The sequence below is a fragment of the Salvelinus sp. IW2-2015 genome, unplaced genomic scaffold (genome assembly GCF_002910315.2).
Source record: "Salvelinus sp. IW2-2015 unplaced genomic scaffold, ASM291031v2 Un_scaffold4076, whole genome shotgun sequence".
Taxonomy (NCBI): Eukaryota; Metazoa; Chordata; class Actinopteri; order Salmoniformes; family Salmonidae; genus Salvelinus; species Salvelinus sp. IW2-2015.
Window position 1 is genome coordinate 17,482 of NW_019945348.1, and position 22,971 is coordinate 40,452.

The following is a 22,971-nucleotide window of genomic DNA, read 5'->3' on the forward strand; positions in this document are numbered from 1 at the left end:
TGACAGAGAGCCATAGAGTGATGGTCGCGTTAGTATGTTTGTGTCTACACATTGTTTCCTCTCCCAGTGTATGAAGCGCTCGCGTCTCGCTTACGATTAACTTACACAGACTAACCAAAGGGAACGAAATAGTCACTATATGAACAGACATATCCACACCGATTGGAAAGACCAAAGTTTTTTGTTTCCAGCATGTAGGATATGTCTCACTAATCTACTAAGCAACCTTCTGCACGCAAGAGCAGCCTAAAGATGAATAGGTTTTGCCCCTTCATATCTTCTAAATCACGGACAAACAGGTGTTCTCTTGACGAAATCTGGGACTGATTGGGTTGATCTGTAGATTACTGGGCAACCTACTATCGCTCGGTTAATAACATGGGCTGTGTCAAGACACACTAACAACAAAAACCATTTTAAAGACAGCTCAGGCAGATACTAGAGAGGAGGTATTTGAGTTCAACCGTTATCACATGGAGCTACTGGGTACTACCATCTTCTGGTAATTCGGTACTCCGCTGGACCCGAACTTTCCTCGTGATCAATACTAAGCAACTATATTAAAGGGCACATGTACGCATCCACGTCTGTAGTCCGGGACCTGATTCATGTATTTCCTGCAAACACACGGTTTAGTCATTCACAGACATTAATTCAGCACCTTATTGAATACGAAATATGTTCCTTCCTGGGCGTAGGCTTAGAGCTGTAGCACATGACTAGGTCCTGAAGGACACACAGGTCAAGACTATTTCGATATGTTACCAGACAAGTCAGAACGGTAGTTGTATTTTAGGGATTCTGGGTCACAACTTGGGCCTGGGGGGATGTGGACTGGGCCACGATGCATGAGGTGGCGGGAACATTGCAGATGAGAGGGTGATTTAGTTGCTCTATAGGTGGGTAGAGTACTGTTTCGAAGGGTTTGAGCGGTGGCCAATTCCTGAAAGTAGGATCTTGAGAATTCAGGTGACTGTTATCAGAAGAGGCAGGAATTCCTTACGGATAGGAATAATTCATGCCCTAAAAATTAATCATGACAAAGGCAGGTTTCATCAGCACAACTATACTGGTCAAGGAGGGGACAAAAACAAACCAAGAACGGCGTAAACTGCGTGGGTTAGTTCATCCATCTTTATCAGTGAGTGTCCTAGTTAAAACAGACTCGTAAAAACATGAGGATTTGCTTATCGACAAATCATTGGATTAAAACAATCTCCTGCCGAACACTAGGGCCAGAAAGACGCAGCAATTGTTTGGAGGTCTCCGTACTCTTTGACTAAAACTCTCAGCGATTTCACAAGACGCCGGGATGCTGTTGTCAGCTAACCCAATGCAGGTAAAAACTTAGTTCGTTATCTAGCCAGATTCTCAAATAAACCACTTGTGCCACAGACTAGTTAGGAGAGACAGACCTATGTCAGTACAGGGGTATCTTTGGAAGGGACTAGTGGGTAACATTGCAGAACACGTGTTTGTAGCTGGTCATTAACTCCGGAGAGCAGCTGTAGTCAGTACATATCGCGAACACTGGATCTATACAGAGGAGCACAGCTCGGGTAAGTCAGCGCTCAAACTACTTTAAGGCAACGCCTTACACTAGGCAAAGAGTTTCAGACCTTTCCTGTATTCCCTACTGCATAGATAACATCCGTACAGTAACGAGAGCGGAGACGCTCGTAGTTCTAAACTGCACTAGACACTCTCGCATCACTAGAAGAGACTTGCTAGGGTGATATCTCTAGGCTGGGGCCACCTATTAACGAGCATTTCTTTGACGATGGTCCAGATTGGAGAGGTCAGATCTTGGAGATACGTTGCCATCATCATCTCTCTTCCATATCGGCTTCTAGTAGTAGAACGAACTTATTTGATTTAACAACTATGCATTCATGGCAAGACTGGCTTATAGCTCTATTCAGAGAGGCAAAAATGGACTAGATCGGATAATTGAAGACACCAGAAATTACACGATATCTGTCACCTAAGTTGTTGGGCAGATCTGGATAAAAATAATCACTATGACTTTACTGTCGGGGTGAGTGGATTAAGGATCGGCAGCTGTTACTATGTGGTTGAAAGCCGTATTCTAAGGGTCTTTTTGAGTTTGTCCATCATGGCCTAGTGTCATTACAGTCAGGCTTTCCACTCTTTATAGTTCTGTTTTTCTGATCAATTACTACTTCAACAGACTTTATAGAACCAAGATCAAGGTTTTGACTGAAGTCCATTCTCGTGTGCCCTGGAATCCATTGGTCCAGAGGTATTTGGCAGGTAAGGCATATATAATTTTATGAGTAGATTAACGTTTAGAAAAGGATATTTATATAGTGTGTTTGTAATTCATATTTATTTACTAGGTATTAAATACAAATACAATAAGCACGGTACTTCGGCTGCCTATAGATAAAAAAAAAAAAAAGTAGCGAGATTATTTTCACGAGCTTTTAATTATAAGTAAAAGTCGGTTGTGTGTATGGTACTTACTGTCTACTAATAAAACTCACGGTAGACTTACAAACCATGGAAGCATGGTTCGAAAGTCTTAATTGGCAGCTCCCAATTCTCTTTCTGACTCGTAGGTCACTGTCCCATGGGTGGGACTGTGATTGTTAAGTGTTTATAGGCATATGTGCTTCTCCTGCACGGTCTGGAATAGTTGAGGACGTGTCAAATTCGAGATAACCTCCGCTAACAGTTTGTTGTGCATTGCTACTAACGGACCAGGGAAAGGAGTTAGCAACTTATAAGCAATGGGCTTCTACTTTGGAGAGTGAATGATTTTGGGAGTATACGTCTTGCAGCCTACTGTTCTAGTCTCCATAATTTCCCTTTCAACAGACGTCGTTGTTTGATACTGGTCTAACGCCTCGAGAACCAGTGGAGTCTACAATAACTCAAAATTTTACCCAGCCGGTGTAATTCACCGCTACATTCTCGTTCATGTTCTCTAGTCTGTATAGGTAGTGCCTTAGAATAGCTTATATTAACATAAAACTACTTCGATATTACTATGTGAAAGAGACGACTGAGAGGTGGAGAGACAACACAGCAGAAGACCCCAAGAGGCAGACAACCCCATCCTTAGCAATTTCGTTAAGAGACACACCAACGTAGAAGATGAGGTATCGAGTTAATTGAATAGACGAGACAGGACCAAACAAACTCTAGACAGATGAGCGAATCACCACGAGTGAAATTCAAGGTGAAACTAAGAGAGAAACCAACAGAGAGAGACACACGAGAGAAGCAAGACTAAATTATTTGATGTGAAGAGCATACGCTAGCGGAATTTATACTTACGGGTAAGTGGATACCGAGGGTGGAAACGCGAGAAGACGACACAACTTAGAGACACTAGACAGAGCACTACGCAGGGAAGGGTGATAACGAGGGGAACGCGGTGATTAACCCGAGGGAGAGACAAACAACCTTTCTTCGAAGAGGAAACCGAAATTAACAGACAACACCGAGAGAGATTACAAAAGGACCCAAGCGATGTAGCATCCATGATGGTTGATGAAACGAGGGTGAATACTCAAGTTAGAAGAACACTTCCCTCTTTCTTGAACGTAAGAACGAGAGAAAAAAAAGAAGAGTTAAATTCTCTGAAACTACCGAAGTTTGTCGACTGACTAGTTAGAACCACCCAGGGTGCAGAATCAACAAGTTGCAATTAGAGCGCTGACGCGAGAGGTTAGAAGAATTCGCATATACAAATAGAATATCGTTCTCGTCGATTGAGGAGATTGAAAGGCACACTAGCACGATTTAAGGAGCTGTTTGTTTATCGCGAAGCTGAGAAACGAGGACAGAGGGCACCTAGGGTGAAACCGAGTGGTGAAACAAGAGAGACAACAGCATAAGGAGAAGAGACCCATACTCCAAATCACACATATTAAATAAAATGGAGGAAAATGTGAAAATGCTGTGGCTTTTAAAGTCGAACAAACGATACGAGGACCTTTTCTGGGCGCATGCCATTACATTACGGCACCGGGGTAGTTAGAGACGTCAACTGACAGGGGGGACAAAAGGCTGTTATCGGTTGTTTTGTGGTTTTTTTTTGTTTTCGTGTGCGGTGGAGTTGTGCTTATTTGGGTTGAACAATGTACTTTGATTAATCGGACTTTCTAGGGTTATCTCATTATCACACATATTGATAAAGAATGAAGAGACAGTCTTAAAAGGAGTGATAGCGCAGAAGGGTGAGCCGGGAAGAGAGGACACTCCGGAGATGAGACACCAAACAGAGCGCATATGCCTTGGAGACATAGTTGGATGAAACGGGAATTGCAAAGGGGGTCGAAGATGGCACCGGATGTTACTTACCTAAAGCACACGAGAGTACAAACATTTGAGGGTGCCAAGTTCACCCTACTAAGTTGCATAAAATTGGACACATTGATGGGCTAGTCTGGGTTGGGGAGAAGCTGTGCGTGTGACTTGGGATTTGTGGATGATGGAGAATAGATAAAGGACCTTACGCTGAATAATCAGGTGACACGGACTCACGGGCAGGATGAATCGCAGTGGGGTAAGTCCACTGTGGCTTATTTCTCAGAATGGACGTACGCTGAGTGTAGAACCAGGGCACGAAAAAAGCAGGCTATTTGGTACAGAAATAATAACTACGGAAAGAGGCACTGGTCAGCGGGGAATTTGTTTAATATTGGTTATCATTGGAGCACAACAGATGCGCTTGAATTTCTAAATAATCACTAGACACAAGATGTAGATGGTGCACCTTCGGACCAGCAAGAGCCCCTGGGTGAGCGCGAGAGATGACCCACACCAACATGGCATACGACGTATCTTACTGAGAGATTGAGAAACCAACTAAAGAGCAACGTCGTGATTCGGAGGAGGATGCACTTGCTCTGGCATTCCACGACCTTGCCGTAGCCTCGAGCAGAGCAAATAACACACGACCCAAATCAACAGCAGATCATATTTGGGCTTGACCGGTTGACCACTTCTCTTCTCTGAGTAGCACATGGAGTGGTGAAACCTTGCTTTGGTATAGTGGGTGGGTTAAGACCAAGACGATTTCAGAGAAAAGTACGTGGCAAAGGCTGGTATGCACATCGTTTATCACTACCGAGGGCTTAAGCGGTGGTAGTAGGAAGGAAAGGAGTAGCAGAGTTTAGAAACCCAACATCTCTTTACGCGTTGCTTTACAGACAATATTCACTTTTTGTGTGTAGACATCTGATGGAACCTGTGGAAAAGGGCGTTGAATTTCCTCATTGAAGTATTAGCTCGGTAGAGGGCAAACTAAGCAGAATAACTAAGCAGCCACAGGTGACCTTCGCAAAGCAACAGTGCCATGGGCATCTTGCGAGTTATTTAAGCTCGCTATGGGCCTGCGGTTACAACGAGGGAATAAATGTCGGTGGCGGCTCAGAGTTATCTAGGCTAGCTAGCCTTAATCTTTTGGGGTCTTGGACGGTAGTGTCTCTTATACACATTTAGTACGATTAGATGACAGGCTACAAACACGTCAGGGGTTTGGATCAACATGATCGTCAAGAATAAATAAGGACCTATCAAACCTCTATTGGGTCTGTGTGGGCTTTCGAACTATTAGACATCGATGTAGTATGATAACATATGATGGAAAGTACGCACGAACTTAACACACAACCTCATTTTTTTTGGCTGGCTTAATTAAACATTATGACAGTGTTTGAGGTACGAGTATTAATAATAACGTAATTTTTGACACTGTCTTGGATCTTCTTTTATTATATACCTCTCTTACCTAATGTAGATAATTAAAGTAAATAAGTCAGATGACAATACACAAAAACCTTGTTTTGACACGAATATAAGGTGGATCGAATTTCTCCCAAATAGTATAACTGAGACTATTCGGTGGTAGTTCCTGTTGTTTGCTATAGTGGTACGTGCAATTATATTTGAGGGATTAATATATCCATTACGAGGGAGATTTTCTGGGTCACAATAAGGAATTTTGAAGGACTTCGCTCTTCGTCCTCAATTTCATATTTCAAGACGGACCACATACACATAAATTAGATGGAACTTATGTATCGCCAAGCATCTAGTAGGAAAGTATGTTTATAATTACTGGGTAACAGTAGGGGTTCATTAGTCCAAAACCGGGCAGTTTAAACGAAGTATGTGGTTCTTCCCCCTTTTACCCTTTAGTAACCCTATCTACTTTAGATTGTTATGACTTGCTGACCTTTATATCCTCATGGGTCTCCACATAGCCACTGCTATGTTTTGTTTTCATATAGGACAATGGGATCTCATTGCTCACGCCATCGCTCTTTTTCTATCTCTTATATATTGGTTAGTCGGCACTTTTGATCATAATGAATGAACGTTGGTGTTTGACTCTCAAGTATTTCTGCATGTGCCAATTATGAGATTCAAATTGGTCGGCTTCAGTAGTAACATATCTTCCTAGTAATTGATTATTTTTTTATAAGATCAGTAGTGAATCTTCTGATGAGTAGGGATTCCTTGGTGCTCTCTTGTCTTTGCTCACTGGTATCTTCGCGCACCTAATTTCACGTGTAAACCTGTTGACTGCTATAATTACTCTAAAGAGATTTAGTTTATTTGGGATTAGATCACAGACCGCAAAACCGAAAAAATGACAGGTGACGATACTAACCCACTTTCATAATAATTGTTGAGTTAGCGAAAATTCGAGTATCAGGTTCGTCCCCTATAGCAGAGGTGTTATTGAACTTTGAAGTTATGACGATGGGAGGTGAAGTAGTCGGAATGATTATGGCAAACCACTCTAAGGTAAGCGACGTTAATTCTCCCTTAGGTTTGAAAAGTTTCATAGTATATGCTTGCCCTTCATAAAAGACAAGATCTCCAACAGGGATCGTGGTCATTTTATTCTAGAACTTCCATACGCAAGTGGGGTCTGACCGAGAGGAATTTTGCTATTCATTTCACTCTAACATTCGGGGTAGATTCTATGTGATGACTCGTGGGTAAATGTCTCGAAAGTTTAGTCCGGCTCCCTTGTGGTTGTCCTGGAGGAACCTTCATGTGGCGGGATAAACATCACGGACGGATTTGAGAGAGAGGTATAGCGTACTATTGTATAACTCTTGTCCTTACAGAGCGTCGTAAGGCATGGATGTCATAGTCTATAGGTGGCGGGTGGATGGGATCTAATAACGAGGTTTTTTTGGCAGGGGGAAATACGGATTTAATCAGTCGCCATGGGACTAGCCGCTGTAAAAGGTTGCCTAAAATTATCGAAAAAGGCAATCCGGGGACCGGGATACAGAGAGATGGCAAATCATCGATGTGAATGGGAACTTCAATACTCTCTTTCTATTATGCGTTGTTTCTCTCAGACATAAAATGTTTGGTTGTGTAGGTTGTCTTGACTAGCATAGCCAATTGATCTGTGCGCAACTGTACTTGATTTACCAACTTCTAATGATTCAGCAAAACTTTTGTTCTCTCGAATGAGGCAAGTTCATTTTGCAGGGCTAATGCAATACTACATGAACTTGTGCTTTCACTTGGGATATGTCTGTTCAATATTACGTTCGCTCTTCTGTGGTTGTGTGGTAGATAGGTTGATCACAGCAAGTTAAAGAACTAGCGTAGGGAGAACGATGAAAAGGAAACTACATCACGGCAGAGAACATGGTGGGTCATGCGGAAGGATGGCACTCCCTTACTATATTCCGAAGAAATATGCGGGAGGCTGTACATTTTAGAAACCTCAGGGTGCACCCTTTGGTGCCGATCGATAAATTCCTTGGATGACGGAAATGTGACGTAGTCAATTAGGTTTAATTCTTATTGGTGTCACGGTATGCTTTAACTAATTGAGTTCTTCTCTCTCTCTTCCGCACTCGCTTCTTTATCAGGGTGTTTGTCCCTTCTCGTTTACGTCGCAGAGGAGCCCTTCTCTGTGTAGTGTCTATCATCGGCAAGATTTCAGTCTTTCGTATCAATGTTGTCGAAAAGCACGTGCTACAGTCTTCCTCAGACTCGGTTTGTTGTCCGCTTCTTCGGGTATTGGTTGTGCCAGCCCAAAGCCACCGTTACAGGGTGATACCAATGGTTTCTCATTCGGTTGGTTAGTGGTAGCCCGAGGGATTTGGCTTCTCAAATATGGGGGAATTCTGGTATATCTTTGTTTGTTCTTTGTCGGGCGCCTAGCCTTTCTTCTTCTCGGTTCCGGGTACTTGTTGGTTGATCGGCGGTCGGTCGCCTAATCACGGAGATTGTTGGTCACCTCTTTCCTAGACCTCTCTGTTGTTAAGATGGCTGGCCAGTTTACACGCGTAGTATGCATTCGGATTGCGTCGATCAGGCTCTAATAAACATTAGCGAATTGGTTATGGTTTTGATTTGGTCTTTTTCTCTTGGTGACTTAGGCGACAGTCATGGGATTGTGTTGTTGTTTTCTAATGTTTTGCTGGGAATATTTTTTGTGTGCAGATTCTATACAGAATGTCTCAAATTAGTGATCCAGTCAGCGCATCGGTCGTAAAGAAGATAAATTCATAAGAAAGAGATTAATACTTCAATAGAATGACTTCTCGTATTGTGTATTTTCAAAAATTCTTTCAGCCTCGACGAACTAACTTTCTTTCTTCCACCTGTGAATCTTTCATACTGCCGTTAATTGTGATTTGTACCTTTTCCAATTTTATTTTGCCGCTCGAAGTAGCATTAGTCGCTTGTAAGTATAAATAAAAATCAAACATTCGGTAATTTGTTGGGTCTTTTCAGACCTTCATCTTTCGTATATATGTATGGGATACCGCAAAACAAAAAAAATACAATCTTCAAACAAGATTAAGGTATTGGATTGGTCCATAAATCATTTGTCTACTGTACGGTTTTTTATTGGCACTCATACCTTACATCCTTCCTCGGTATTATTTTCCTCTTTAGGTCGATTGTTTTTCTTTTTCAACTACGTACTTGGGACTTCTATAACTTTCAGGTTCTTGGATGAACTAACAAGCACTTAATATGCATGGAAACAGCACATAAACAACTTGAATGAACAGACAACACTTGCACATTGATGAAAGCAGCACTAAAAGGGACACTGTGAATCGAAACAGCACTGACACTTGGAGAATCAGCACCTGACACTATAGATGAAACAGCACTTGACAATAATGATGAAACATAACACTGACACTTGATGAACAGCACCAAACACTGCTTAAGTGTAACACACGCACTTTATGAACTAGCCGACACTTGCTGAAAAGCACCGTATGACGACGTCGCTGATAACAGCACCGAACACTGTGATGAACAGCCCCCCGACAGCTCTGATCGAACAGCACCGACACTTGACTGAACAGCCCGACACTAATTGATGACAGCACTTGCGAGCACTTGATGAACAGCACGGACCACTGACTGAAGACCTTGACAGCGCCTTGATGAAACAGCACCGACACTTGATGAACCATAATCGAATGACCTATAACAGAACGGAAACTATCTGAAGCGTACAGCAACACTTGAATGAACCATTGCATTGGAGACAGCAAGAACACTGATGAAACGAGAATAATTGGTCTCAGATTGCTACTCTGTATAGACAGAACAAGCACTTGATTAGACAGAACAGCCACTTTTTTTCAATTGTTTCTCCTAAATATAACATACCCAAATCTAACTGCATGTACTCGGCCCTGAATCAAGATATGACATATTTTGGTACCATTTGAAAGGAAACAGAAGTTTTCGAAATGGTGGAAAAGGAATGTAGGAAAATTTAACACATAATCTGGTGAAAGATAATACAAAGAAAAAATGAACCGTTCTTTTGTGATTTGTAGTTTATCAGAGTCATTTTTCGAAATGCAAACAGAAGGCCAAGTGTATTGATACCACGCCCATGCCGGCAATTAGACTATTATGAACCACTCAGAATGGCATCCAGATGCTAATGTATGCCGGAAACGTTTTTTAGACTGACTCCAATGAACCAGTTCTATTATGTTCAAAAGTTTTCTGTCAAAGACTGAACCAAATGTTGCCTCCATATTTTGATTATTAATAACTTTTTTTATGGTTTCCACAATGGTTCTAGGCACTCATGCGCGGCGTGCGTACCTGATCTCTCGATCATAGGCATGCAATTATTTAAATCCACTGGTAAAATAATGAGGATGAGTGGATTCAAAACTTAGACAGGTGGCAATGGTTGGAAGGATTTTATACATCGGAATTGATAATAAGATCCATAGTGTTATCTGACCAATTTACAAATTCAAGATTTGGTATATGTATGGAAAGGAAATGTACATCCTATTAAATATAAGGTTATAATACTATAAACCATTACTAAAAAAGGACATTAAAAACCACCAGCAACCTGTCACTTGCTGAAATCGCGACGATCTTATAAGCCGACGTGTCTAGCTACCAACTGTCCTGGATGAAGGGGACAGCACGGTCGGAGTAATTCAGAAATACGAAATTGATTAAAGTACCTGAACAGACTGATTGAATCTTAACCACGTAACACTCATAGAGAATATTAACAGGAAACATTGATTATTAAACAGAAAACGTTGATTGAATAGAACATATATAGTGTAAAGCTGGAGAACAACATTGATGTAAAAGCACTGGAAACACAGTTTGAAATGTAACTGAACAATATGATATAACAGTGATGAAATCACAGAACAGCCAGGTAATGACTAGTGTCTCTGATCTTATGGCCACAGTGGATGTTGTTATTATGTAGAGGTATTTTGGGTGTTTTAACCACAGGGGTGTGTTAGTGTTCTATCTTGGCGTCTGCTTTATGAAGGGTTCGGTTAAAAACCGAAGGAGGTGTTGTCTAGCTCACAAGGAGCAAGGGAGCGGGTTGTTATGAAGGTTCCTGGGTTGAACACTGGTAGAGATGGGATATGGCTTATGCAAGGGCTTCATTGGCTTAACCACTAGGCGGGTGTAGGGTGTACTATCTTGGGTTGTTTCATGATCAAGGTTCTGTGTTACCAACTCGTTGGCTAATGGTCATTGTTATGAAGGTTCTGGTTTTAATTCATCCCACTAGGGTGGTGTTTTATTTAGGGGTTTCACTGTTTGGGTTTATGTAAAGGTTATGGTTCAAGCAAAACAGGGGGTGTTTATTAACTCGGTGTTATGAAGGTTCTGGATCTAACAACAGGGGTGTTGTATACTATTGGTTGTTCTTTGTGGAAAACGCGGCGCGTTCTGTTACAAAACAGGGGTGTTGTTACTGGTTGATTATGAAGGTTCTGGTTAACAAGGGGTGTTGTTACTGGTTGTTATGAGGAACTCTGAGTTTAACCACAGGGTGTTGTTGTTACTGCTTAGTGGTTGGTGCATGCTCGGAAGGTTTTGTGGGCTTACCATCAGGGGTGTGTGTTCAGTCTGCTTTGTTTTATGTTAAGCGTTTATGTTAGTTTGTGTGTTAACGCTAGACAGGGGGTGTTGTTGATGCGTGGTTGGTTATGAAGGTTTGGTTTACAGCCGCCGACGTTAGGTGTGTTGTGTTAACTCATGTTTAAATAGAGGATAGTAATCGTGGGTGGTTACGAGCTATTTTAGTTTTGTCACAGGTTTGTTTAACGCAGTGTTGATAGACATGTTAATTTCAGGGCGGGTGTTTTTGGTTAAAACTCTCGATTGTATTTAGTTGGCTGGTTAGGTGTACTGGGTCTGCCTTGCCCGCTCAAACCCTGTGGGAAGCTGTCGTCGGTTGCGTTCATGAGCTTTAAATTTTTTCAGTAACATCATCGTTGGTTGGCAAGGATTAGCCAATACAAAGGGGTGAATGTGACCTCTTGTAATATGAAGTTCGCGTAGAAGAGCACTTGCACGCAGTTTCTACCGGCGAACTTTTTACCTTGCATCTCTCTGAGCTTCCGTTTTGTCGTTTAGTTGGAGGTAAGGGACTGGTCTTTGGTTAACACTTACGCTCGCCTCTACTATTCCGATGTGGTATTGAGCCTCATAAGCAATACGTCGTCAGAGGTTTCATGGGTCTCTCACGTCGGGGTAACAATCGAAAGAAACAGGATGCGACAGTGAGAAACCTGCATGCTATTAGTAGACTAACCAGGATAATAGACCGTTTGTTTTGACGATGCCTTTCATCCGCCTTAGCGTGCCTTTGGAAAGAACATCGTGGTTAGCCCGAGGAATGAAATGGAGGAGTGCGCGCGCGTGTTATGTATTGAAAGAGTGCTTTCTGTGTGGTTACTGGTTGTTATGAAGTTTTGGGGTTACCCAGGCGGTGTTGTTTGGGTTGTTATGAAGGTTCTGGGTTACCACAGTGATGTTGTTATGAGTTCTGGTTAATCCAATAGGGTGTTGTTACTGGTTTGTTTATAGGTTCTGTTTGAACCACAGGGGTGTTTGGTTATCGGTTTGTTATGAAAGAAGTTCTGGTTTTGTAACCACAGGGGTGTTGTTAACCACTGGGTATGTTATCGAAGGATTCTGGTTAACTCACAGGTGGTGTTGTTAAGCTGGTTTGTTATGAAGGGTTTGGGTTACCACAGGGGATGTGTCTATGCGTTGGTTATGAAGGTTTGGGTTAACTCACAGGGGTGTGTGTTACTGGTTAGTTTGAGGTTCTGTTTAATAACCACGGGGTGTTAGGTTACTGGGTGTTATGAAGGTTTTGGTTAACCCAGGGGGGGTGTGACGGTTGTTATGAAGGTTCTGTGTGTAACCACAGGGTGTTGTTATTGGTTGTTAAATGAAGGTTCTGGTTACAAGGGGTGTTGTTCTGTTATGGGTGTTTTGACAGGTTCTGTTTAACAACAAGTGACCACAGTGACGTTTTTACAGGTTGTTATGGAAGATCTGTTTAACCACAGCCACAGTGATGTTGTTACAGAGCAATGACTGGAAAACAGGAAATGGATGAAGGGGTTGAGGGGAGGAACTAAATGTTACCACATTGACTAAAACAATCTGTTTGCACTCTGACCTGGTGGTGTGATATTATATGAATGATGTTTCTAAGCCTGAAAAGTTACAAATAGAACTGTTTATCTTGTATTATTTATTACTTGACTGACCCCCAAATGCACTTACATTTKCCAATGCGTAATCTTGGTTAGCTAATGGGTTTGTGTCTGTATGGTCTGTCTGTGTGTRATCCACAGGGTCCTCTGAGGAACACCTGTGGTCACTTCTGGTTGATGATCTGGGAACAGAATACCAAGGCTGTCATCATGCTGAACAGAGTCATAGAGAAGGGATCAGTGAGTACATAACTACTATCTTCTAGTATTGCCTGCATGTGGTACACAGATCACACTATTTTTGGTAAGGTGGGGGAGTGAAAAGCCACTTTCTGTGGAGTGGTATTTCCTCCTACTCTGTGTGGTTGAGAGTGAATTCCTGGTCTGGTGGTGGGAGGTGTTGAGATGGCAGTTAGGTCTGTACTACTGTAGGTCTGTGAGAGGYGACCTGACAGTTCCCCAAGCACAGGCTTTTATGCCTCAGATGCTACTTGAGCCGACCTGTCCTTCATGCGATCTTGTGTCACAGTAGCAGCAGTAGGTGTTGGATCATGAGTTTAGTTTCCCTTCTTCCTGGAAGAGGAGGAGCCAGGGGTGAATATTGTTGTCATGAGGTTCTATTCAGTCTTGTTACGGCCAACAGATGCCTTTTAATAGCATGACATTYCGTAACCTAGTTGTCCATATTTTAGAAGGACTTGTAGAAAATGAATGATTCACTTGATCAAATGTAGTGAAACCTTGTAGCTTTAGTCTTTATAGGGACTGTCACTGCATTAAGTAGAATGCTGGGCTACACATACGTTGATGATGATGATAATAATCATAATAATAAAACATGGGACTTATAGTGCTTATTCAGAATATTATTAAGACTGGATACACCTCTCTTTTCTTCACCGTTCAACTAAGGTGGCTGGCTGGCTGGCTGGCTGGCTGGCTGGCTGGCTGGCTGGCTGGCTGGCTGGCTGGCTGACTGACTGACTGACTGACTGGCTGACTGTCTTTTGTATTTCCCGCCTGACAGGAAAAGTGTGCTCAGTATTGGCCAACGCAGGACGAGCATGAGATGCCGTTCAGAGATACACATTTCCTGATAACGCTGGTTTCAGAAGACGTCAAGTCTTACTACACAACCAGAGTGCTGGAGCTGCAAAATGATAAGGTGAGTCTCTTTAACATGGTGGAAGTCTGAGTAATGCAGGAGTGTAATCTAGGATCAGGTCAGTGTGATCTACAACTTAAATCTGATGCTAGATCAAGGTGCTGGAGTAGCAGAATGCTAACGAGTCATATATCTAAAATGGTGTGAATATGATGCATTAGAGATTGTTTCCATACATCTCTATTYGAYCTGGGCGATATGGACAATAAGTAATATAGCGATAAAATACAGACTTTTCCGTTAGTGGCAGGGCTCTAGACTAATTTTCCATGATTGATGTCCAAGTTTTTAGTATACTTTTTTTCAAAGATGAGTGATGAGAAGAGAATCGTCCAGTCCATTGGGTATCTCACTACACCCCCATATGCCACGTCTTMAAATATGCAGACAGATGTATTAAAAGTAAGTWTACGTTGTAATAATTCTGACAGCCAACTTTCTAGCTCCATCCATAACTTTTGGATTTTATAGCATTCCCAGAAGGTATGAATTATTGAGTCGCATTTCTTAGTTTTTTAGCACTTAAGACATGACTCTGCCATTGTGCTGTAGAATTTTGATAATTTTTGTCTCTTGTATAATAACATTCTATACATTAGTTTACACTGGATTAATATACATTTTTTGTTAACTGTAATTCGTTCGTTATTCTCCAACTTTCCCTCCATCTTGTCTAAACGTCAGTTCTTTTTAGGTCTTGTTTTCCCCCCAAAAATTCTAAAAGATTGTCAGTTGGATATAATCTCTGCCAGTTTTGTATATCTTCCCTATTATATGAGCATCCTTTTCTGACTCAATGATGATGTCTAACTATATTTTCAAATCAAAATGAAGGTATATGTCTTATTAAGTTGTTGTTTTTGAAACGATCTACATTCTATCATGTAAAGAATTCTATTTTCCAATTTATCAGTGAATTCTGGAACATCCAAGGATTGCTCCATAGGATTGTGTTTTCTAGGGAAGGATATTGGTTCTTGTAGAATCCGTTTAATTTTCTTACCATATGTTGTAGTGTTCCATATTGTTGTAGTGTTCCATATTGTTGTAGTGTTCCATATTGTGTAGTGTTCATATTGTTGTAGTTTCCATATTGTGTGTAGTGTTCCATATTGTTGTCGTGTTCCATCATTGTTGTCGTGTTCCATATTGTTGTAAGTGTTCCATATTGTTGTAGTGTTCCATATTGTTGTAGTGTCCATATTGTTGTAGTTAGTTGAGTGTTCCTAGTATTTGTTGTAGTGTTCCATATTGTTTGTCGTGTTCATATTGTTGTCTGTTCCATAATTGTTGTAGTGTTTTCATATTGTTGTAGTGTTCATATTGTTGTATGTTCCATTTGTTGTAGTGTTCCATATTGTTGCTGTTTAGTCTCGCGATATTGTGTAGTGTTCCATATTGTTGTAGTTATGTGTTTCATATTGTTGTAGTGTTCCATATTGTTGTAGTGTTCCATATTGTGTGTGTTTCCTTTGTAGTGTTCCAATATTTGTTGTAGTGTTCCATATTGTTTGTGTCTTATTGTTGTAGTGTTTCATATTGTTGTAGTGTTTTATATTGTTGTAGTGTTATATTAGTTTCATTGTTTTAGTGTTCCTATTGTGTAGTGTTTCCATATTGTTGTAGTGTTTCGCATATTGTTGTAGTGTTCCATATTGTTGTAGTGTTCCATATTGTTGTAGTGTTCCATTTGTTGTAGTGTTCCATATTGTTGTAGGTGTTCCCATATTGTTGTAGTGTTCATATTGTTGTAGTGTTCCATATTGTTGTATGTTAATTGTTGTTGTCATGATTGGTTGTGTGTTCTAGGGAGTGATATTGGTTCTTGTAGAAATATGTTTAATAGTGTTCTTAACTATGAAATTGTTCATGTTTTTAGATTTATCTTTTGAAAATAGAGATGGAAAAAGATTCTGGGGATGAGCATGCGCATCTTGAATATGTACCCATTGTTCCTCTTTAGTGCATTTAACTATATGTCACAAGTAAAAGCCTTGGGTAGTGAGTTGATACAATTACAATCTGGAAGGTTAAAACCACCCTCAGACTTAGGAAGATGTTAAGCTTTCCATTTTATTCTATGAATTTTATTTGCCCATATAAAAAGTCTTATGACCGAGTATACTTTTTTAAAGAATGTCTTTGTGGGGTAATTGGTATTACCGAAAATAAATACCAAAACTTTGGCAGACATTCTAAAGAGGTTTATTGTACCTGTAAGATTTATGGGAAGATTATTCAATTTAGTTAGATCTGCTTTCATATTGTTGAGTAATGGAGTAAAGTTATTTGATATAATTGTTGTTTTTTGTCACTTATTAAGCATCCTATGTAGTTCATATTTTTTGTGGTCTACTGAAAGGATTGCTGTTTTCCTATAWCCTGAGATTTMAGTATTCTGAAAATATTTTTAGCAAGGGGGGCATTGAGTTTTCGATATTTGTCAGGTATTTCAGGAGATCATCTGCAAATAAGTTTAMTTTATTTTCATGTTTATCAATACTGATACCTGTTACGTTTGTGTCCTGTGTAATTCTTTCTGCAAGCGGTTCAATTGCCAGTGCAAACAGGAAACAGGAAGGGGAGAGAGGACATCCCTGTCTTGTCCCCCTTTTCTAAAGCAATTCCACCAGATAATATATTATTTGTGTATATTTTTGCTTTAGGACAWTTATTKAATATGTTTTATTAAATGTATTATTTCAGCTGGAAAGTTGAAAGCTTCCAAAGTGTTGAATACAGAAGGCTATTCAAGACGAGCAAAAACCTTTTTGGCATCAACAGCCATAATTGATTAATCTAGATCTTGTTTTTTTGCATATTGTATTAAACTGAAACATCTGTTTGATATGTAACAAGTCTGGTAAGACGTTTGCCATTCTATTGCTTATAAGCTTTGTTATAATTTTGTCACAATTTATTGAACTTATGTCTATAATCAGCAGGGGACTCTCCAGATTTTCCTGGTTTCAATTTAACTGAAATAACTGTTTGATACATGGAACTAGGAAGTACTGAATTGTGTGACAGTGTGTGTGGTCATTTGTGTAAATAGGGGGACTACTTTGTCCCAAAATGTTGAATAGATTTCTTTGGGAAAGCCATCCGTTCCTGGTGATTTTAACAGTATCTAATATTTCTTCTTGAGTGATCACGGTTTTAAGCTTTTTTTTGTCTGCTGATATTTGCTTCYGAGTTGTTGAGTCTAAGAAAGCTATCGGATCRGTCAAACTGTTTAATTCTAATGTATATACATTTTCATAGAAGCTTTTAAATTGTTAATTAATCGAATTGTTTCTAATTACCACTTTGGTTTACCATGTGTTCATTTTGTGAGAGCTGCGAGATATTTACCAGGTTTATTTTCCATTAAGTAGTATGCTTTATTTGAGTTGAACCTGTAGTTGTTGGCTCTCTTCAAAAGTTAAAGATTGTATTCCTGCTTCAGTTCAGAAATTGTATTTACTTCTTTACCTTGTAAAGATTTATCGGCTTTTTGTAAGATATTGATTTTCTTTCATTTAAATTTCTAAATCAGATTTAACTTTTGCCGAGTATGAAATTATCYTTCCCCTAATGTACACCTTAAAGGCATCCCAAATTGTATCAGGGGTTGGCTTTTCTCTGTCTGTCCTCTGTCTACATTTATTTACCTATTTATACAATTTTGGGTCCAGAAGATTATTTTCTCTTGGTGTAATTAAGCACGATGCCGGAGAATGATTCGATATCACTATATCATATTTTTTTTTTTATCCAGTAAATTGTTGAGTGAATTTTTGGAGAGAAAAAATGTAGTCAATTCTTGAATAGCTTTTTTTACTTTGAGGGGAAAAAAGGAGTCGTCTTTTGGTGTTGGGAACATCTCCATGTGTCCTATTAATTATTTGTAGAGATTACATTTTTTGCCTCTTTGGAGGCTCCTAAATGTGCTTTTTTTTTATTGCTACGTCTGTTAATCTTGTCGAATGTATGATTTAGGTCACCTGCTAAAATAATACTTCCTGTGTGGATGTGATCTAGATTTGCCCCTGATGGGATATACAATGAAATCAATGTGTTTTTTTCACCATGTAAAGTACAATTCAACATAAGAAAATTGCCTTCTTGGTTTATGTGCTGGGATATTAGGGAACATTTAGTATTTTTATTTATCAGGATGCCTACTGTACACCTCTGCTGTTACTAGAGGTCGACRGATTATGATTTTTCAACGCCGATACCGATTATTGGAGGACCAAAAAAAGCCGATACCGATTAATCTGCCTATTTATATATATTTAAACTTAATATAATACATCAATAAAATCTATTTAGTCTCAAATAAATAATGAAACATGTTCAATTTGGTTTAAATACTGCAAAAACAAAGTGTTGGTGAAGAAAGTAAAAGTTTAATATTTGCCATGTTAAAAAGCTKATGTTTAAGTTCCTTGCTCAGAACTTATGAAAGCTGGTGGTTCCTTTTAACATGAGTCTTCAATATTCCCAGGTAAGAAGTTTAGGTTGTAGTTATTATAGGACTATTTCTCTCACCATTTGTATTTCATATATCTTTGACTATTGGATGTTCTTATAGGCACTATGTATTGCAGCCTAATCTCAGGAGTTAGGCTGGCATAGGCTTGAAGTCATAAACAGCGCAATGCTTGAAGCACAGCGACGAGCTGCTGGCAAATGCAGGAAAGTGCTGTTTGAATGAATGCTTACGAGCCTGCTGCTGCCTACCACCGCCCAGTGAGACTGCTCTATCAAATATCAAATCATAGACTTAATTATAATATAATAACACACAGAAATACGAGCCTTAGGTCATTAATATGGTCAAATCGGAAACTATAATTTAGAAAACAAAACATTTATATTTCAGTGAAATACGGAACCGTTCCGTATTTTATCTAATGGGTGGTATCCATAATCTAAATATTCCTGTTACATTGGACAACCTTCAATGTTATGTCATAATATGTACAATTCTGGCAAATTATTACGGTCTTTGTTAGGAAGAAATGGTCTTCACACAGCTCGCAATGAGCCAGGTGGTACAGAACTGCTGCATATACCCTGACTCTGCTTGCACAGAAGCAAGAGAAGTGACACAATTTCCCTAGCTAAAAGAAATTCATGTTAGCAGGCAATATTAACTAAATATGCAGTTTTAAAAATGTATACTTGTGTATTGATTTTAAGAAAGGCATTGATGTTTATGGTTAGGTACACATTTGTGCACGACAGTGCTTTTTTCACGATAGCGCTTGTTAAATCATCACCCGTTTGGCGAAGTAGGCTGTGATTTCATTATATGCAACAGAACAAGCTAGATAAACTAGTATATCATCAACCATGTGTAGTTAACTAGTGATTATGTTAAGATTGATTGTTTTTTATAAGATAAGTTTAATGCTAGCTAGCAACTTACCTTGGCTCCTTGCTGCACATGCGTACAGGTAGTCAGCCTGCCACGCAGTCTCCTCGTGGAGTGCAATGTAATCGTCCATAATCGGTGTCCAAAAATGGCAATTACCGATTGTTATGAAAACTTGAAATCGGCCCTAATTAATCGTCCATTCCGATTTAATCGGTCGACCTCCAGCTGTTACTACAGTAGGTAGCAGCAGAGGCCTCTCCAGCCCAGCTCATCTTTTTTAAACCATAGCGGCAGGGCTCTAGAATTGACTGACTTTCCAGTCTCAAGTAAGACATGAAATAAGTTGCTATTTCATCTAACACGTTCAGGCATGTGCCTGCCTGTTTTTGTGCATATTGCTGGCCAAGGCTATATGCTACACAATTCACCACCTGAGAAGTGAACTCAAGTGTTTTTGAGGTCCCACTTCCTCAGGTGGTGAATTGTGTAGCATATAGCTGTTGCTAAATAGCCATACAATTGATCTAACAGTACATTTAATGTCCTACAAATAAACAAATGCCTAACTTCATACCGCCGGTGCATCTCTAAATAGACATACTCAGTAAAGTGGTGTTATTTCCTTAACATTGAGAGTTGAGAAATACGTTCTATACTCTCATAAAGCTGACACTCTCCTCTTTTCTAACAACAGTAAATGCATCCCTCCCTTCACTCCGTGTGCAAAGAGGGAGTGAGAGCTACAGTGAGACAGGGCAGATACTTTCGATGCAAGAAGCAGGTTTAGCGCAAATAATGGTTTTTGAACCATTTAGAATCATCGAAATTACGGACGTCAGTAAAATTGCTTTGGTTAGAGGAAGGACATGTCAGTCTCGGTAACTTTCAGTTTATCGTCCAAGCTTTAATCTCGATCTATTATCCCCTCCCTTCCTCCCCAGGGACCGCATACAGTGTACCACTATCTCCAGGGTTAGGTTAATGCAGTGTACTACTATCTAGGGTTAGGGTCATGCAGTGCTACTATCTCCAGGGTTAGGGTCATGCAGTGTCACTATCTCCAGGGTTAGGGTCAATGCAGTGTACTACTACTGGGTTAGGGCCATGCAGTGACTACTATCTAGGGTTGGTCAATGCAGTGTTCCACTATCCAGGGTTAGGGTCAATGCAGTGACTACTATCTCAGGGTTAGGTCAATGCAGTGTACTACTATCTCCAGGGTTAGGGTCAATGCAGTGTACTACTATCTCCAGGGTTAGGGTCAATGCAGTGTACTACTATCTCCAGGGTTAGGGTCAATGCGTGTACTCTCCAGGGTTAGGGTCATACTGCAGTAGTGTACTACTATCTCCAGGGTTAGGGTCAATGCAGTGTACTACTATCTCAGGTTAGGGTCAATGCAGTGTACTACTATTCAGGGTTAGGGTCATGCAGTGTATACTATCTCCAGGGTTAGGGTCAATGCAGTGTACTACTATCTCAGGGTTAGGGTCAATGCAGTGTACTACTATCTCCAGGGTTGGGTCAATGCAGATGTACTACTATCTCCAGGGTTAGGTCAATGCATGTCACTACTATCTCCAGGGTTGGGTCAATCCGCAGTGTACTACTATTCAGGTTCAGGGTCTGCAGTGTACTACTATCTCCAGGTTAGGGTCAATGCAGTGTACTACTATCTCCAGGGTTAGGGTCAATGCAGTGTACTACATCTCCAGGGTAGGGTCAATGCGTGTACTACTATCTCCAGGGTTAGGGTCAATGCAGTGTACTCTCATAAAGTGAGGGAAAAAAGTATCTTGATCTGCTGATTTTGTACGTTGCCCACTGCACAAAAGATGAATCACAGTCGTATAATTTTAATGGTAGGTTTTTCTCGACAGTGAGAGACCAGAATATCAACAAAAAATCCAGAAAACCGCATGTCAAAAGTGTTTGAATTGATTTGCATTTTAATGAGGGAAAATAATTTTTGACCCCCTCTGCCAAACATGAATCTTAGTACTTGCTGGCAAAACCCTTGTTGGCAATCACAGAGGTCAGACGTTTCTTGTAGTTGGCCACCAGGTTGCACACATCTCAGGAGGATTTTGTCCCACTCCTCTTTGCAGATCTTCTTCAAGTCATTAAGGTTTTGAGGCTGACGTTGGCAACTCGAACCTTCAGCTCCCTCCACGTATTTCTATGGGATTAAGGTCTGGATACTGCGCTAGCCCCCTCACGACCTTAATGTGCTTCTTCTTTGAGCCACTCCTTTGTTGCCTTGGCCGTGTGTTTTGGGTCATTGTCATGCTGGAATACCCACCCGACCCATTTTCAATACCCTGGCTGAGGGAAGGAGTTTTTCACCCAAGATTTGATGGTACATTGGCCCGCCATCGTCCCTTTGATGCGGTGAAGTTGTCCTGTCCCTTTAGCAGAAAAACACCCCCAAAGCATAATGTTTTCCACCTCCATGTTTGACGGTGGGGATGGTTTCCTTGGGGTCATAGGCAGCATGTCCCTCTCCTCCAAACAGGCAAGTTGGGTTGAATGCCAAAGCAGACTCATTTTGGTCTCCATCTGACCACCACGTCACCCAGTTGTCCTGAATCATTCAGATGTTTTGGCAAACTTCAGACGGCCATGTATATGTGCTTTCTTGAGCAGGGGGACTTGCGGGCGCTGCAGGATTTCAGGTCCTTCAGGCATAGTGTTTGTTACCAATTGTTTTCTTGATGACTATGGTCCCAGCTGCCTTGGAGATCATTGACAAGATCCTCCTGTGTAGTTCTGGGCTGATTCCTCACCGGTTCTCATGATCATTGCAACTTCACGAGGTGAGATCTTGCAGGAGCCCCAGGCTGAGGGAGATTGACAAGGTCCTTTGTGTTCTTCCATTGTGCGAATAATCACAGAAAACTGTTGTCCCCTTCTCACCAAGCTGCTTGGCGATGGTCTTGTAGCCCATTCCAGCCTTGTGTAGGTCTACAATTTGTCCCTGACATCCTTGGAGAGCTCTTTGGTCTTGGCCATGGTGGAGAGTTTGGAATCTGATTGATTGATTGCTTCTGTGGAACAGGTTCTTTTATACAGGTAAGAAACTGAGATTAGGAGCACTCCCTTTAAGAGTGTGCTCCTAATCTCCGTTTCGTTACCTGTATGAAAGACACCTGGAGCCAGAAATCTTTTGATTGAGAAGGGGTCAAATACTTATTTCCCTCATTAAAATGCAAATCAATTTATAACATTTGACATGCATTTTTCTGGATATTTTTGTTGTTATTCTGTCTCTCACTGTTCAAATAAACCTACATTAAAATTATGAGACTGATAATATCTTTGTCAGTGGGCAAACGTACAAATCAGCAGGGATCAATACTTTTTTCCCTCACTGTATCTCCAGGGTTGGGTCAAATAGGGTCAATGCAGCTGTACTACTATCTCCAGTAGCTACACCT

The 22,971-nt window shown here is 40.6% G+C and overlaps 1 protein-coding gene across 1 annotated transcript in view; it reads left to right on the plus strand.

The window, feature by feature from the left end:
- ptpn2b (protein tyrosine phosphatase non-receptor type 2b) overlaps positions 1 to 22,971 on the plus strand; it is a 30,827-nt gene that overhangs the window by 3,927 nt on the left and 3,929 nt on the right. Inside the window, exons 4-5 of the mRNA XM_070441473.1 lie at positions 13,140 to 13,241; positions 14,029 to 14,166. Coding sequence (XP_070297574.1) covers positions 13,140 to 13,241; positions 14,029 to 14,166 — 240 coding nt within the window. The remainder of the gene's footprint in view (positions 1 to 13,139; positions 13,242 to 14,028; positions 14,167 to 22,971) is intronic.